Here is an 18,188-nt window from a genome sequence, read left to right as displayed (position 1 = left end):
TTCCATTCCTGTCTCTGTCTCTTATGTGAAACTCTATTCATATGAATTTAATCAGAGAGAGAGAGAGAGAGAGAGAAGGAGAGAGACTGGGACGAGGAAGAGGCTTAACTGAACATACTTTCCCTTGTCCCACATCACCACATGGGAGCTCCACCCAAAAGGGAAACTTTACAAGTGGTGAAGCAATGCTGTGGAGTCTTTGCTTTTCTATTCTCCTCTTTCACCCTCTATCTGCAAAAAATAAATAAATAAATTACTAATAGTAATAACCTTAGCAGAAAAAAATTCATGTGCAATCACATGAATGTTTGACAATATAAAGCTGTATACTTTAAAAAGACTGTTAGTATATTGTCACAAATTCCAAAATATTTTTACTACTACAGAACCTCAATAGAGGTTGATTGTCTCAGTGAAAAGAGGTAGTCTAGAGGTATAGGTGGGATAATGACAAGCTTCCTAAACTTTTCTATTAACCCTTTCTAGGGTCTTCCAAGTAAATGTTGTTACTCTGTCCTGTCTGACTCTGGATTCTAGAAGAAAGACAGAATTATTTGGCTTATCTTAAAAAATCAGATGTCAAAAGTGTATAAATCAAAAGGAATGGAAAGAGCCAACACAGGTTTTTATAGTCAACTTTATTCATGTAGAGAAATGTTTAAGTGTACATAAAACTTCAACAATGTAAAGGGAATCTTACAAATGTTTGCAAATATTTACTAATTATGCTATTCATCTTTTGAATTTGTAATAATCAGAAATGTCCCACAGAAATTTTTGCAGTGTGACAACAGAATGAAGACTGTAACATATATTGTTACATTATACTAAATACTTGGCTTCATTTGTGGGGGTAGGGAGTAAGTATTTTTACAATAAAAGAGCTTATGAAGTGGCAACCTCTGCATCTCTGAACCTGGCGACACTTCACAAGTATCCCTCCTGTCTTTTCAACACGAACCAGTCTTGGCCATATGGCTACTGTCCCAGTCCAAAAAGTTGCAAAATAAAAATAAAAATGTTGATTACGTCCATGTAGATGTTCAGAGCAGCAAACACATACTCTTCAGGATCCAGCTGAGAGTGACGATGACGCCCTCCCACCATGAGTTGCACATCCACCACCAAGTACTTAAAAGAAAGAAGAATTACCTACTTGAGTTGTACATTTCTATCAAATAAAAGTACTAAACTATTTGAAAGAGTTACTCTAGCACCAAAAAATATGTTCCAAAAGTTAGTTCATGGCTACTCATGATACCCCCAACCTTGTATTCTATTAAAGCAAGTATTTCATTTTTCTGAGGTTAGTGGGACCAAGTCTGTGAGTCTCCCTTTTTTTTTTTTTCAAGTCCAGATTTTTCAGGCAGATTGAACAGAGATAAAACTACAGAATGGCTTGTGCTTATGACTTTCCCATTAGATTTTCACTGAAGAAAAAAAAAGAAAGAAGAAAGAATGAACGAAAAGAAGGAAAAATGAGGAAAGAGAAAAGGAAGGGAGGGAGGGAGAAAGAGAGGGAAGAAACAAGGAAAGTGTGCTCCCACCATTTCTATTCACACGTAGAAGTAATTCTGAACTCTTAAAAATTTTGAGTGATAGCATTTTTCAAATTTTGACATTGGGTATGACTTTATGATGATGTCAGTATAACCAAATCGAATGAGAAGAGAGCATACATATATAGTTAAAAAATCTTCAAAGTATCTATATTTGTTCAGCTATGGTAGGTAAAAAGTATGAACTCTTAGGATATCTAATATTTTAAAAAAAGGTCAAAGATAAAATATATATAAAAAAAAAAAAGCCACAGAACTGTTTCTTTGTGTGTCTTGCAGAGTGAGCAAACCCAGGCAAGGTGAATGTAATGACATGAAGGAAAAGAGCACAAATGAATCCCAGAGTAAGTACCCAGACTCTACGCAGGAGCCCAGCTCTATGTGGCAGATTGTTCTCCACTCAATCTGGGCATTATAGAGTTCTTAAAAGTTTTAAGTTCTTTAAAATAATTAATTTTAGAACAATATCCACTTTGCTTAGACCACTGGGTACTAGCCTATGTCAAAACTTACTTTGTGTTAGAAACAGAAGGATGAATATGGGATCATCTCACTCTCAAGCAGACATTGAAAAACAAGATCAGAAGAGAAAACACAAGTAGAACCTGAACTGGAATTGGTGTATTGCACCAAAGTAAAAGACTCTGGGGTGGGTGGGTGGGAGAATACAGGTCCAAAAAGGATGACAGAGGATCTAGTGGGTGTTGTATTGTTATATATAGAAAACTGGGAAATGTTATGCATGTACAAACTATTGTATTTACTGTCGAATGTAAAACATTAGTCCCCCAATAAAGAAATTTAAAAAACTTACTTTGTAGCTATGGTAACCAAGACAATATGTTACCAACAAAAATTAAGCAAATAGATCAGTGGAACAGAGCAGAACTGTTGACAGTTGCTTGAGAAATGTTGCAGGATTTCTTTATACACACATACTTACATATATTTCTGTTTTTTTATTTTTGAAAACATAATATAAACCAGAAATAAACCCACATAAATGTAGATGACTGATCTGTGGAAAAGAAACAAAGGCCACTTGATGGAGCAAAGATAGTCTCCTCAATAAACAATGCCAGATAGGGCAGTGCCTTGCCATGTGCACAGCCCAGGTTCACGTCCCAGCACCACCTGGGTATACCATGGCATTAGGGGCAGCTCTGGTACTGTGATACTTCTTGCTGTCTCTCTGAATGAAGAAAGGAAAATGATGCCAAAATGAGTGGACATACACATGCAAATAAAGTAATCTAGTCATAAGTTCATAAAAATAACTAAATGAATCATAGACATAAAAGTGAAGCACAAAACTAGAAGACACATAAAAGAAAATTTAGATAATCTTGGGTTGGTAATCACTTTAATTCCCCAGAGCTTCACTGGGAATTTGCATCTGTGCAATTCCACTGTTCCAAGAGAAAACTCTTTCCTCACCCTCCCTTTTCCAAATGAGGGTGAGAGACGGAGCAGGAGAGACACAGGAGAGAACGGCACTGTTCCACCACTCATGAAACTTCTCCTTTGCATGGTACTCCTACGTGGTGGCAGAAACTCAATCCAGATCTTAATGTAGGATAAAATGAACACTTTACCACATAATCTATCTCCTGGCCCCTGGGAATCACTTTTTAGATAGGACACCCCAAGTATGATCCATGAAAAAAATGTATAAGCTGAACTTTTCTACAATTAAAAACTTCTGATCTGTAAAAGAAATGTCAATAAAATGGGGCCAGGTGGTGGAGCACCTGGTTGAGCACACATATTACAGTGCACAAGGACCTGGGTTCGAACCCCCGGTCCCCACCTGCAGGGGAAAGCTTTGCTAGTGGTAAAGCAGGTCTTCAGGTGTCTCTCTGTCTCTCTCCCTATCTCCCCTCCTCCTCTCAATCTAGCTGCCTCTATCCAATAAATCAATAAAGGTGATAAAAATTTAAAAGAAATAAATGTTAATAATATAGTAAGTTAATCCACACATTGGCAGAAAATATTTGCAAAATACCTACCCGATAAGGAGGTAGCATACAATAACCACTATGCTATCACCACAGCCCAGTCTCTTTCTGTAGCTTCCTGGGCCAGTGGGGGGTGGGAGTGGGCGGGAGGGATGGGTCACAGTCCTTTGGTGGTGGGAATGGTGTTTATGTACACTCCTAGCAAAATGTAGACATATAAATCAGTAGCTAATTAATATGAGAGGGGGAAATCAATTGTATGTCTCAAAGTTTCTCAAAAGACAAACTGAATCTTTTTAATATATAGGCTGTGTATTTGATATGCGGACTCTCTCAAAAGCCTAGACCAAGTAGATTAGAAGCTTCCAATAGCACAGCTATATACAAGATACTGAGTACTGTCCAGCAAACCATAACAAAGGGACTTTTCAAAGTTAACCCAATTAACAAATAATGTGATGATAATATTAATTATTGATTGTCTTTTTGAACCCTAAGACAGCAGGAACCTCACATCTTCACTATAGAGCCCCTACTTCCCCCAGTCCTGGAACCCTTGGATAGGGCCCACTTTCCCGTATGCATCTCCCAATCCAAACCAAATAACATTGCATCCGCCGATCACAACCTAACCAAAGCAACGATTGCTACCTCAACATGCTTCACCTCAGACTGTATCCAGAGACTTCACGTGTGGAATGACAACCCTTCAGCTTCATTACTCGGGTGAGACCTTTCCTTTAATAGTACACTCTAATTTCATCTCAGGTAGTTCACTTTCTAACAAAGTCCCATAACCTAGATATACACCAGTTTCTGTGAGAGAGAGCTTATGTGCACACATATCCATAGACTACTGCAGAATATATACCTGAAAGCAGAAGTACACTAGAGTTTGCAGTGAGTACCTCCCTAACACTTCCTCTCCACTATTCCAAGCTTGGGATCCATGATTGCTCAACAAATTGTTTGGCTTCATATGTTAACTCTCTTTTCAATCACCAGGTTCCAGATGCCACCAGGATGCTGGCTAGGCTTCCCTGGATTGAAGACCCCACCAATGTGTCCTGGACCTCAGCTTCCCCAGAGTCACACCCTACTAGGGAAAGAGAGAGGCAGACTGGGGGTATGGACTGACCAGTCAACGCCCATGTTCAGTGGGGAAGCAATTACAGAAGCCAGACCTTCTACCTTCTGCAACCCTCAACGACCCTGGGTCCATGCTCCCAGAGGGATAGAGAATGGGAAAGCTACCATGGGAGGGGGTGGGTTATGGGGATTGGGTGTTGGGAATTGTGTGGAGTTGTACCCCTCCTACCTTATGCTTTTGTTCACTAATCCTTTCTTAAATAAAAAATTAAAAAAAAAAAAAAAAGTCAGCACAGAGCAAAGAAGTCCTTGGAGCAATAATAAAAATGAATACATAAATAATTTTAAATGAAAAATAAAAGGCTATCACAAAAGATAGCATAATAGTTATGCAAAGAGACTCTTATGCCTGAGGCTCAAAACTCCCAGCCTCAATCCCCCACACCATCATAAGCCAGAGCTGAGCAGTTCTCTGACAAAAAAAAAAGGCTATTGCATGATTCCAACTGTATGACATTCTGGAAAAGACTAAAACAAATATGGAAACAGTAAAAAGATCAGTGGTTCTTGGGGGTTGGAAGATGGGGGTTGGTAAACAGATCACAGAGGATTTTTAGAGCAATCAGAATAATTTTTAAATTAAATTTTTATTTATTATTGGATAGAGATAGAAATTGAGAGGTGATGAGGAGGTAGAGGGAGAGAGACAGAAAGACATCTGTACCCCTGCTTCACCACTTGTGAAACTTTCCCCTGAAGGTGGACCAAGAGCTTCAACTCTGGTCCTTGCGTACCATAATGTGAGCGCTTAACCAGATGTGCCACCACCTGGCCCCCAGAATACTTTGTATGGTATGTCATCATCCGTTTGCCCAAACACTGTACAATACCAAAAGTGAGAATCTAGTGCAAACTGGACAGGGTGATTGTGATGTTTCAATGTAGGTTCATCAACTGTCAAAAATGGTGAATGATGTTGATAATGTAGGATGTCGTACATGTGTGAGGACAGGAACTACATAAACTGTCCTGTCAGTTTGTACTGTCCTCTCAGTTTTGCTGTGAGTCAAAACCTATCAAAATGTTCATATGAAGGAGGAGGAGAAAGAAGAGGAAGGAGAAAAAGAGGAAGAGGAAGGAAGAGGAGAAGATGATGATGAAGACCCTGGAGGTGAAGAGAGAAAGAGAGAGAGAGAGAGAGAGAGAGAGGGCGCCTAAAATTGCCAATCCATTGATTCTTTTATCAGACTCTGATCTCCCTCAATAGAAGGTAATTTCTTCTATAAGATTTGTTTATTTGTCTTTATGATAGGGAGGTTGGAAGAGAGAGAACTAGAACACTTCTCAGCTCTGGCACAAAGTGGTATCAGGAATTGAACCTGAGACCTCCTAAAAGCAAATCTGGGTATATCCCTGGGGGAAAAAGGAGAAGGAGAAGATGGAGAAGAAGAAGAGGAAGAAATAATGAGAGGAGGAATGGGGGAGGGAGAAGAGGGTTGGGGAGAGGGAGAGGGAAAGGGACAGGGACAGGAAGAGAGAGGAGGAGGAGAAGGAGGAGAAAAACTGCAAGTTGTTCGGAAGCACTTTTCAGAGTACTATAGACTCCACTTGCCTTTAGGCCAAGCGTAAATGCTTAAGAGTTTTGTCAACACACATAGCATATTAAGAGGGAGAAATGGACTTACAACTGAGAAGACCACAGTTCCAAGTGCAGCATACACTAGACGCAACCACTGCAAAAAGAAACAATTGTATATTAAGAACAACAAAAGGACTCAGGTCACATTTGTTAGATAAGGAACTATTATTGAAAAAGTCAAATCTGTGGGTAAGCTTATCTTCTCTGTAACATAGTTAACAGCACCAACTCAACTCCATACAGTAAACAAATTAAAACTAGCATTGCATATGCCAAATAATATTCATTAAATAAGTGCTAAGCACTGCAATGCGTAATAGGTCAAGTTGAATGTGCTTGAATGTGTTTGAATGTGGTTTCACATTTTATCCTTGCCTGATTCTACTGATGCAGTGAAAATTACTTTTCTTTTAATTTCATGCAGAGAGAGAGAGGGAGAGAGGACACACCACAGTGCTTCTTCACCATTCATGAACTTCTCTCTGTGTCATGCATGGTGCTCTCATGTGGTGCTGGGGGCTTGAGAATAGTAATATTTGGTATCTACTAAGTGAGTTGTCTTCTGGCCTGATAGCTGTTTCTTTTTGTCCCCTCTTTACAACCCTCAGCTCTTGAAAAAATAATAACTCTGAAAAAACTTGATTTTTTTCCCATACCATATAGAGTCGTCTGATAGTAGGTGGAAGACACCCTTCCCCCTAGCAAATCTTGTGGCTGAACCAGAGCTTCCCATATGTGAAAGGGGATAAGACATATACACCATGCCAACAAGAAATCAATTCTTGGGCTAAAAGGATCCAGGCAGCAGAAGTCTGTTCCATCAGCTAGTACTGGAATTAGCATTGTACAAAGCAGATATGATTGGTCAGCTCTGCCATTCCTATGAATGGCTATTTTCTCCTCACCCAGGAGTTTCAAGAAATTCTTTAGAGGTGGTGGTGGGTGGTGGGTGGTGGGTGGTGGGTGGTGGGTGGTGGTTTAACTAGAGCACTGCTCAGCTCTGGCCTATGGTTGTGTCAGGAATTGAATCTGGGACCTCAAAACCTCAGCTACAAAAGACTTCATTGCATAGCTAGTATTTTGCATAACTAGTTTTTGAATAAAGCTAGTTTGGTTCCTCGCAACCAAAAGAATCCTGATAGGGATATGGAATGGGCCTAGATGTAAAAGGATTTAACTTCTACTTGGGGAAAGGGGGGAAGTGGTATATACATCTGAGAAAAATAGTGGCATTCACTCTTCAGGATTACAAATGTGGTCCTAGAAAAATGAGCATAGCACTCTAGTGAAAGCCAAAATGAAGGAGGGAAATCAGGGAAAAACAGTGTGGAAGGCACAATGTTTCCAGACTGAGTTCCCAATGAAAGAAATATAATAACTAGAGCCCAAAGAATTCAGAATCACCAGGCCAGGCGGTAGCGCAACAGGTTAAGCGCATGTGGCGCAAAGCACATAGACATAAGAATCCTGGCTTGAGCCTCTGGCTCCCCTGAGCAGGGGAGTCACTTCACAGGCAGTGAAGCAAGTCTGTAGGTGTCTTTCTCTTCCCCTCTCTGTCTTTCCCTCCTCTCTCCATTTCTCTCTGTCCTATCCAACTATGACGACATCAATAACAACAATAACTACAGCAACAATAAAACAACAAGGGCAACAAAAGGGAAAGAAAAAAAAAAGAATTGAGAATCACCAAACAAATAGGAATACTTAGGCCAAGGTTCTGTAAAATATCCATTTTAAACTTACATATAAGTTAAAAGATAACAGATATTTGTGAAATAGAAATTTAGAGTGTGAACCAGGGTTCATCTGCCTAGTTAAAAAAAATGTATGTTTTTTAAGTGAAGCTAAATGGTATAAAAAATCCATGGAACCCACCCAATAAATATTTATATAATCACTAATAATTTCTGTGATGCTGTCAATAATAATAAATGAAGAACTGTGGTCTCTCAAGGAATAAATGATGCCTTTGTGAGAAGTACATAGGCCTATGTCTGATATTAAGTAAGAAGTCAGTGGGGGGGGGGGCGGGTGGTGGTGCACCAAGTTAAACACACATGGTAGGAAGCTCAAGGACCTGTATAAGGATCCTGGTCCTTCATCCCCCCATCTCCCCACCTGCAGGGGAGTCACTTCACAAGTGGTGAAGCAGGTCTGCAGGTGTCTATCTTTCTCTCTCCTTCTCTATCTTCCCCTTCCCTCTCAATTTCTCTCTATCCTGTCCAAAGAAAAATAGAAAAAAGATGGCTGTAGGAGCAGTGGATTCATAGTGTAGGCACTGAGCCCAGTGATAATCCTGGAGGAAAAAAAAAAAAGTCAATGTGGAATGTAGATGGCTAAAGCAAACAAGCTTTCAGGGAAAACAAAGATAGCTAAACTATTTCTTTACAATATGAGAACTAAAACAGTTATGGGGTGAGAGGTGGGTGTGTGTTGGGGGGACACAGAACCTTGGTGGGTTGGGGTGGTGAATTACACATATCATGTGTCTGTATGAAAATATACCTAAAATGTGATTTTTTTTTGTAAAGTCGTGTTAAAGCACTATTTTTTTTTTTAGAACAAAATCTGAAAATAAGGAGCCTCTGTATTTTACAGTGGGAAGAGTAGCTGAAACAAGCCCCTATCTCTACTCTCATCAGTTCAAATAAGCAGCAGCCATGGAAAGGATGGATCTAAGGTTTCCTGTGGAGAGATCCACCCCAAGACTCTTTTTAGGAAGGACATCAGGAGTATGTGAGATGAACTCCATCTCAGGCCCTCAGCCCCATATTCAGGGTACTCCCAACCATCTCACAGACCTCCAGCTGCATCCAAAGGAGTATAATTAGCCAAGGCCCCTTATGGTCTATGCTCTACAACCCATTGCAGTTTGCTCCTGGGTCATGTTTCTACTTCTCATCTGCTAGGAGCAGAGTGCCCTTCTCCCTGATGACCTTGCCAGGCCTTCCTTAACACTATTTATGGAGTGCCCCCACCTGATAAATCTTGCCTCTCCTTCATTGAGTGTGCCAGATATGCTACCTTGATCTGACAGTTCTTCTAGGCAGCTCCCCAACTCCACCAAGCCATCCCTACCTTCCTCTCACAAACATTTATCGCTAAGAGGAAATCCCTCAGTTTAGTTCACCAGAAATTGTCTGCTTCTCAGAAAATCCAGATTAACACAACCAGTACACTTCAACCCACATTTCTAACAATTCCCTGAGGTTACCCAAGGAGGACCCACTTACATATGACCGTATGAAGATTATGAGAAGTCCGAAGATGATTAATACGAAGACTACAACAAACAGCACTCCACTTAGAACAGTAAAATCCCACTGAGGAAACATAACATAAAAACAACAGAATTATCAACTATAAGGAATTTCAAGGTTTTGAGACAGGAATATCTTATATTCCATTAGCAAAATTCAGCTTACTTTTCCCTGAACAATTCTGAAACTTATGGAGATCCATTAGTACCAACTAATGAAAAATAGTAGATAAAATGTGTTATATTGTCTGGGATTTGTTTCAAGAAGGACAAGAATGCAGGATTATGAATAAAATAACAGGAGCCTCAAATGATAATTTTGAAACTAGATTCTGAGTACATTTGGTTCTTTGTAACAGTTTTATTTGTATATTTTATCTAATAAAATGTACATTAAATAAATGCAATGTAAATGTGTGTCACAATTATTCATATTTTTTAAACAGGCACATCAAATAGTAAAATGAAACAGACCGAGGTGATAACTGTACTTTTTTTCATGTTTGTATATGTATATTTTAATACAAATAAATAAATACATTAAACTTTCAAAAATTACTGATAATGCATTTTTTACACTTTTAAAAGTATATTTTTGGGTATTTGGGATCTGATTTTTGCCTAAATCAAATCAAGAGTAGGGTATGTTAAAGAAAGGGAAAGCTCATGACCTAGCCTGAAAAAAATTGAACTATGCATCAAAAGAGGACCCTCTATGGATCAACCTGCTAACATCCATGTCCAGCAGAGAAGTAATTAGAACATCCAGATCCTTCACCTTCTGCACTCCATAAAGAATTTTGGTTCATACTCCCAGAGGGATAAAGAATAGGGAAGGTGCCAATGGAGGAGATGGGACATTGAATTCTGGTGGAAGGAACTATCTGGAATTTTACCCCTGTTATTTTACAATCTTGTTAATCATTAATCATTATTAAATCACTAATAAAAAGTTTAACAAAGAACAAAAGAAGACCCTCAAATCTAAGATATTTTCTTGCAAGAGCATGCTCCTAATTCCTTTATCTCTCCTCTGACTCCCTACATCTACCACACTAAGTGAACAGTATGAAGTCAGAGTATGGTTCTCAAGCTAATTGTGTGGTTCTCAAACCAGTGTCATCAGCACCATCTTGGACATGAAACATCTGGAGGCCTTACCCTAGAACTTTTGAAGCAGCAGCTCCAGGATTAGAACCCAGAAAACTGTAAGCAAGCAAACTTGGTGGAACTAAAGCCTACTTTTAAAAAAAATGTCTATTTTCCCATATTTGAGAGCTACTCTCTGCCATGATCCAGGTTTCTAGTCCTAATTCCCACCTCTGACACCATCTACCCAGACAATACCTTTAGCCCACCTGCATGTTAACTGTCAGGCTCAGGCAAAAATTAGTAAAGTCATGGGCCCCTTGGAAAATAGACCTACTAGCCTTTTCCAAAATGGAGACCCCAAATCTCATCAGCTATATTCTTACCTTTAGGTTCCTGATTATTAAAATGTTTGTTCTTGTTTATATCTTAATGCTTTTCAGCCACCAAATTGCAGGTGCTACCATAATGCCAAACTGACTTCCCTGGGCAGACCACCTCACCAGTGTGTCCTTAAACACCACCTCTCCAGACCCCTGCCCCACTGGGAAAAAATAGAAAGAAACAGGCTGGGAGTATGGATCAACCTGTCAACACTCATGTCAAATGGAGAAGCAATTACTGATGCCTTCCACCTTCTGCACCCCATAATGATCCCAGGTCCATACTCCCAGAGGAATAAAGAATAGGAAACCTTCCAATGGAGGAGATGGAATATGGAACTCTGGTGGTGGGAATTGTGTGGAATTGTACCCCTCTTATCGTATGCTCTTGTCAGTCATTAGTCAATCAATCAATAAATTTTAAAAAGAGGTTTTAAATTACACACTTATGGCTCACACTCTTATTTTTATAGGACAATACTGACCTACACCACAATAAGTTTTGCTTGTGAGAATGAAACCCTAAATCTTCCTTATTACTTGTTGGCAGAAAAAAAATAAATAAGTGCTGGGCCAGGGAGATAGTTCAGTGTATTAGAGAACAGAATTCACATGCTGTATGCTCCAGTTTCTTGTTCAGTCTCCAGGACCACCATATACTACAGCTGCTCTGGTCTGCCTCTCTCTCTCTCTCTCTCTCTCTCTCTCTCAAATAAAAAAGATGTGGCACTGAAGAAGGATGTTGGGTGCAGGTAATTCAGCTGGGGAGTCATATTTTTTTAACTTTAGGAAATTTTTCTCTATTTATTGGTTAATATATTTGTTTTTATCATTGTATTGAGGGGTTAGTGGTTTACAGTACAGTTATTAACACATAGCAAAATTTCATCTCATCATAATAGGTGATGAAAAACATTCTCACCCCCAGTTTAGTTCCACCACCATCATGCACCAGCACACCGAAGTGTCCCCCCACTCCTTCTTGCCATTCCATTTCACAAAGGGGGAAAAAACTAGTATAGTCATGAGCCCTTTGGAATATAACTAAAATACTACTACCTATCTGCAAAATGGAGACCTCCAAATCTTCATCTGCAATATTCCAGCCTTTAGGTTCATGATTAGTTAACAATTTGTTTGGCTCTATATATTAACTCTCTTTTCAGCCACCAGATTCCAGACGCTAACATGATGCCAACCGGACTTCCCTGGGCAGACGACCCCACCAATGTGTCCTGGAGCCCTGCTTCCCTAGAGCCCCACCCCACTTGGGAAAGAGAGAGGCAGGCTAGGAGTATGGATCTACCTGCCAATGCCCATGTTCAGTGGGGAAGCAATTACAGAAGCCAGACCTCCCACCTTCTGCACCCCATAATGACCCCAGATGCATACTCACAGACGGATAAAGAATATGAAAGCTATTGGGAGAGGGGATGGGATACGGAGTTCTGGTGGTGGGAACTGTGTGGAGTTGTACCTCTTTTATCCTGTGGTTTTTATCAGTGTTTCCTTTTTGTAAATAAAAACTTAAAAAATGCTGCCACAGTCTTTCCAGAAATATCTAGGCACATCTGATAGCTGGAGAGACTTTGACTTATTTGACAGCTAAACAGGAATAGTCCCAAATTATGTGACCACCTCAGGAAGATTGTCACTCCTGAACCTTTGTGAATGGCACAACCTTTTTAGTTTTTAGACTCCCTGAATCTATCAGAGTGCCAGCAAGAAGCAGGTGGTTTCACTCAAACAGAATAAATTGGGGGATGCTTGTTTATAAAGGCACCCTTTACAAAAGCAGTCTGTGAGGAAGAGTTACAATTACACAGGCTAACATTGAGAGTCCAAGAGAAACTAAAACAAAGGGTTTTTTTTCCCTATAATTAAAAAAATTATTTATAAAATGGAGATATTGACAAGACCATAGAATAAGAGAGTTATAAATCCATACAATTCCCACCACCAGAGAAAGGGTTTTTTTTTTTTAACTTTTTAAAAATTTATCTTCCCTTTTGTTGCCCTTGTTGTTTAACATTGTTGTGGTTATTGATGTCATTGTTGTTGGATAGGACAGAGAGAAATGGAGAGAGGAGGGGAAGACAGAGAAGGGGAGAGAAAGATAGACACCTGCAGACCTGCTTCACCACTTGTGAAGAGACTCCCCTGCAGGTGGGGAGCCAGGGGCTCGAACTGGATCCTTATGCCGGTCCTTGTGCTTTGTGCCACATGCACTTAACCTGCTGCGCCACCACCGGACTCCCCAGAGAAAGGTTTTTACAGAAATTTAAAAGGTTCTATTGAATTGACCACCTGAGACAGGCAGTGAATTTTGATTAAGAACCATGGATAACCCAAGTGGAACTTGTTAAAAGAAAGGAGTAAACACTTTTCCCCACTCTACCCCATTCTCTAAATGGGCATCCCCCATTGGCACAATTCCATAGGAAGCCAGAAAGTGAGGAGGCCATGGAGGTGAGGAGGCTATGGATGTGAGGCCTATGAGATGGTAGAGAATAGGAGGGAGGTGGGAGTAAAATGGATCTAAAGAGGCAAAGGAACAACTCCTATGGCAGCAGTCAGTTTTGAGAATACGTACTTTTGTTTGAACAGCAAATAAAGTAAGCAAGAATGTCACCATAGCTGTCGCAGCTGTTGCCCATAACACTTCCTCAGCTTCATAAAAACTAGAACCAGAGATTGTGATTAGTTTCCACATACATTCAAAGAAAAACACACCCAGAAAAAAAAAGTGTATTAAAGACTTACACTGATACGGTTCCTAGCAGCAGACCTTCAAGAATTGTCTAAAAACAAAATGTACAATAAATCAGAAGCCTAATTGCCAAGGCTCAGTACTTGAAGATGATCTGAGGCACTGAACTTTGTCAGGGCCTAGGGAATATGAAAACCCTACAGAAATTAACTATAGTGAACAAACAGTGAAACTATGCATTTCCTTAGTATTCTTCCCAACACTGGCAAGAGTAAATTCTCTTATAAGTAACTATTTCTTAGGATCCAATAGTAACTGGCAACATATTTATTGAAATAAATGGGCATTCATTGGGAATGTAGAAGAGAAAGTTAAAGACTCATTAGTAGACCCTATTGTCCTTAATCAAATTGGGACCATCCACACAGAAACTTAACATTTTAGCTGGGCAAGGTGTACTATTTCTAATCTTTTTTTACAAAAAATTCTTTATTGGGGAATTAATGGCTTGCAGTCAACAGTAAAACAGAACAGTTTGTACATGCATAATATTTCCCAGTTCTCCACATAACAATACACCCCCTACTAGGTCCTCCTCTGCCATCATGTTCCAGGACCTGAACCCTCCCCACCCCCAACCCCAGAATCTTTTACTTTGGCGCTATACACCAACTCCAGTCCAACTTTTATCTTGAGTAGATTCCAAGCATGCAAGTGTGGCTCCATGATAGCAAGGAAGCCATAAGAGTCTCTCAGTGAGCCACACTTACAGGGGCTGAGGCTATTCCCTAACTGACAGGCTTTTTAAACTTTTATTAGTTATTTAATATTGGTTTACAAAAAAAAAAAAATGAGATAGCAGGGGTATAATCCCACAGCTTTTCCACCACCAGAGTTCTGCATCCCCATTCCCTTCATTGGAAACTACAGTAGTTCTCCTAAGATCATAGATATGGGTTGACTATTATTTATTTGACTATACATATTTATATACATTTGCCCTTTTTTATGGTCCTGCCTTTTCTTCCCCTCCAAGTCAAGCCTACACCTACTGCCACTTCTGAATGTACTTCTTTTTTCCTCTTCTCTCTCCGGGTCTTGATGGGATTGGGTTTCAGAACCCTTTGGTGATCTTCCCCTATCATTTCTCCCCCTCTGGGAATATGGACCAAAATTATTATTTTTTAATTTTTATTTTAGGAACTATATTTGTGGCTTATTGTGACATACTTTAGAAAAACTTGAAGGTCTTGAAGGATTTATGCTGGAAACCTTCTTCACCTGATCTACCTTACAACTCCTTATGACATGGCTCCTCAGTGTGGATCAAAATTCTTTATGGGGTGCAGAAGGTGGGAGTTCTGGCTTCTGTAATTGCTTCTCTGCTGGACCTGCACATTGGCAGGTCAATCCACCGCCCCCACCCCCCAGCTGACAGGCTTTTCTGTCAGAAGCAAATCCAGAGATTTAGTCAACTCACTAGTCCACGACGAGCCAGGGGAAAAATTCTAAGTCCAGCAAGTGAAAATGAGGACATAACCTACCAAAAGCCAGGGCTGATAGAGGGACTTTGAACTTCTCTAGCTGGACAACAATGTACAGGACAGGAGACTGGAAAAGACCTGGAGTCTCCAGAGTCCCCTCTGTGGAATCCTTAAACACTATATCTCTATTACACTGTCAAAGTAGACTGTCTTTCCACTATAAATGGATGAAATATACCTAGTCCATGGACACATGATATCTTAATGATGCATTTGCTTCTGACCTTCTCAAAAGTATTTTTCTCCTTGCTTGCTCAAGAGATTTTTTTAAAATTTCATCTTTAAAAACAAACACATGAGGAAGAGAAAGACACAGAGACAGAGAAGATATGAGAGGGAAAACAAGAGGAAATTATTTCAAGCCAAAATCCCCTTATAGTTTTCTGAAGAATAGAAATCAATCTTTCTTAAAATCAATGACTTCAAGTGCTCAGAACATAGGTTCAAAGGGTCAGTATTCTATAAGACCAAAATTGTCTTCAGTGTGTTAATATTTTCCTTTCCCCCTTAACTCCTTTTAGAAAATGGTTTTCTCCATATATTTGCTTTTTTTAAAAAATGTATATATTTCCTAGCATTTGGCCAAGACATTAAGTTGGACAACTGTTACTGACCTTTTGTCTCATTAACTGTTGTAGGATAAACAGAAAAATTTCAGAGAGGAGGGCTTCCTTCTCTTCTTGCGATAAGCATACAAATTAAAGCAAATATTAAAATAAAAAATATTTTAAACTTTCTGTCTGAAAGTCAGGTTTTTTAATGTCTGACTTCCAGGCCCTACCACCTCCCCTCAGGGAGGCAGATGCTTCCACTTAGACAATAGACAGGGTTATCCATGACATCTTAAAAAAAAAGTTCCTTTTCTAACAAAGTCCCAAAACCTAGATATAGACCAGATTCTGTGAGAGAGAGCATATGTTCACATGTATCTATAAACTAGTGCAAAATACATACCTGAAAGCAAAAGTACACTAGAGTTTGTAGTGAGTAGCCCCCTAACACTTTCTCTCCACTATTCCAAACTTTGGGTCCATGCTTGCTCAACAATTTGTTTGGCTTTGTATGTTAACTCTCTTTTCAGCCACCAGGTTCCAGATGCCATCAGGATGCCGGCCAGGCTTCCCTGGATTGAAGACCCCACCAATGTGTCCTGGAGCTCAGCTTCCCCAGAGACACACCCTACTAGGGAAAGAGAGAGGCAGACTGGAAGTATGGACCGACCAGTCAACGTCCATGTTCAGCGGGGAAGCAATTACAGAAGCCAGACCTTCCACCTTCTGCAACCCACAATGACCCTGGGTCCAGTCTCCCAGAGGGATAGAGAATGGGAAAACTGTCAGGGGAGGGGATGGGATATGGAGATTGGGTGGTGGGAATTGTGTGGAGTTGTACCCCTCCTACCCTATGGTTTTGTTAATTTATCCTTTCTTAAATAAAAAATAAATTAAAAAAAAAAGTTCCTTAGTGCTCTGATGCTACAGAAATGCCCTTATGTGGGCAGCAGAGAATCCATCTTCCTTAGCCTTAGGGAAAAACTTCTTCCCACATATAAATAGCACTGGGTACTGCCCCATATGAATGCCAGAATCTCACCATAGGTCATGGTGGTCATGCCTTCTTTGACTACCAGAAAGCACAGAATCAAATCTAGTCGCACCATGCTCACATGTATAGAACTCAACACATCTTGTACACTAATCACTGACTTTATTTTCTTTCTCCTTTATTTCCTCCAATAGGGTTTTTCCCAGAGTTACAATATGGATATTTTTATAAGCTACCACAAATCTGAAATGGAACCAGATGAAGAACAAACTGACAGGTGCCTAAACATTCATATGGAAGAGTGGTCTGAGGTGACTGAGAGGAAACAAACTCAACCAGAAAGAATCATTGGCTGACACACTGAATTCTGCAGAGATTGTTCTGAATTTTCACAAGAGGACCAACTATTTACTGTGAGCTTCAGTTGCCTCCTTCCTGGAGGCAAGAAGTTTGGTTTGGCTGGGAAGCTAGAAGAGACATCTGGAGAAGGGAAATAATTCTTCAGTGCTCCCTCTTAATTCTCTCTCCTTCCAGACACTAAGCTCTGAGTCAGAAGAGGGAAAAATAGAAGCAAGTTTTCTTTAGACTTTTTAAATCTAGGGGGAGTTCCAGGTACCTGCTAAGAACCAGCAAGATCATAGAGTCCCTCTGGACAGCACAGAAAGGAACTGACTGCCAGAAAGAGGGTACAGGAAACTGCAAAGCAAAACTGACCCACAGAGAAAAGGCAGCCTTGTGAGTGAACTGAGAATAAGACCCTGAAGTCATGAGGACAGTCAAAGCCCAGGAGCCCCTAGTTCTCTGGCACTGACAAAACCCTCCTGAACTGAGATGTTGGGAGGCAGGGAGAGGATGAAGAGAGTTAAACTGAAATGGTTTCTGTTCCCAATGAGACTTCACATAAAGGGAGTAGTACAAAAGAAAATAAAATTATATTTATCTTTTTATTTATAAAATGGAAATATTGACAAGACTATAGGATAAGAGGGGGACATTTTCATACAATGCCCACCCTCAGAGCTCCATACCCAATACCCTCTCCTGATAGCTTCCCTATTCTTATTTATTTATTTATTTATTTATTTATTTATTTATTTATTTTTGATAGCTTCCCTATTCTTTATCCTTCTGGGAGTATGGACTCAGGATCATTGTGGGGTGCAGAAGGTGGAAGGTCTGGCTTCTGTAATTGCTTCTCCTCTGAACATGGGCACTGGCAGGTCGATCCACATTCCCAGCCTGTTTCTCTCTTCTCCTACTGGGGCAGGGATCTGGGGAGATGGGGCTCCAGGACACATGGTGGGGTCCTCTGCCCAAGGAAAGATTTCTTTCTTTCTTTTTTCTTCTTTCTTTCTTTCTTTCTTTCTTTCTTTCTTTCTTTCTTTCTTTCTTTGTGCCTCCAGGATAAGGAAG

At 40.0% G+C, this 18,188-nt stretch overlaps 1 protein-coding gene across 3 annotated transcripts in view; it reads right to left on the bottom strand.

Moving 5' to 3' along the window:
* Positions 1–619: 619 nt before the first annotated feature.
* Positions 620–18,188, bottom strand: part of TMBIM7 (protein lifeguard 1) — a 42,102-nt gene continuing 24,533 nt past the window's right edge. For 2 of the 3 annotated variants that reach the window (XM_060195703.1, XM_060195702.1), the window contains 5 exons: positions 13,740–13,777; positions 13,570–13,657; positions 9,479–9,568; positions 6,292–6,339; positions 620–1,131 (listed from right to left, as the gene is read on the bottom strand). In XM_060195703.1, coding sequence (XP_060051686.1) covers positions 979–1,131; positions 6,292–6,339; positions 9,479–9,568; positions 13,570–13,657; positions 13,740–13,777 — 417 coding nt within the window. In that variant the 3' untranslated portion in view covers positions 620–978. The remainder of the gene's footprint in view (positions 1,132–6,291; positions 6,340–9,478; positions 9,569–13,569; positions 13,658–13,739; positions 13,778–18,188) is intronic. The other variant, XM_060195704.1, reaches the window with a different exon arrangement.

This window comes from Erinaceus europaeus, chromosome 8 (genome assembly GCF_950295315.1).
Source record: "Erinaceus europaeus chromosome 8, mEriEur2.1, whole genome shotgun sequence".
Classification (NCBI taxonomy): Eukaryota; Metazoa; Chordata; class Mammalia; order Eulipotyphla; family Erinaceidae; genus Erinaceus; species Erinaceus europaeus.
Note: the sequence above shows the minus strand (reverse complement) of the source record. Positions and strands in the feature narration are given on the sequence as shown.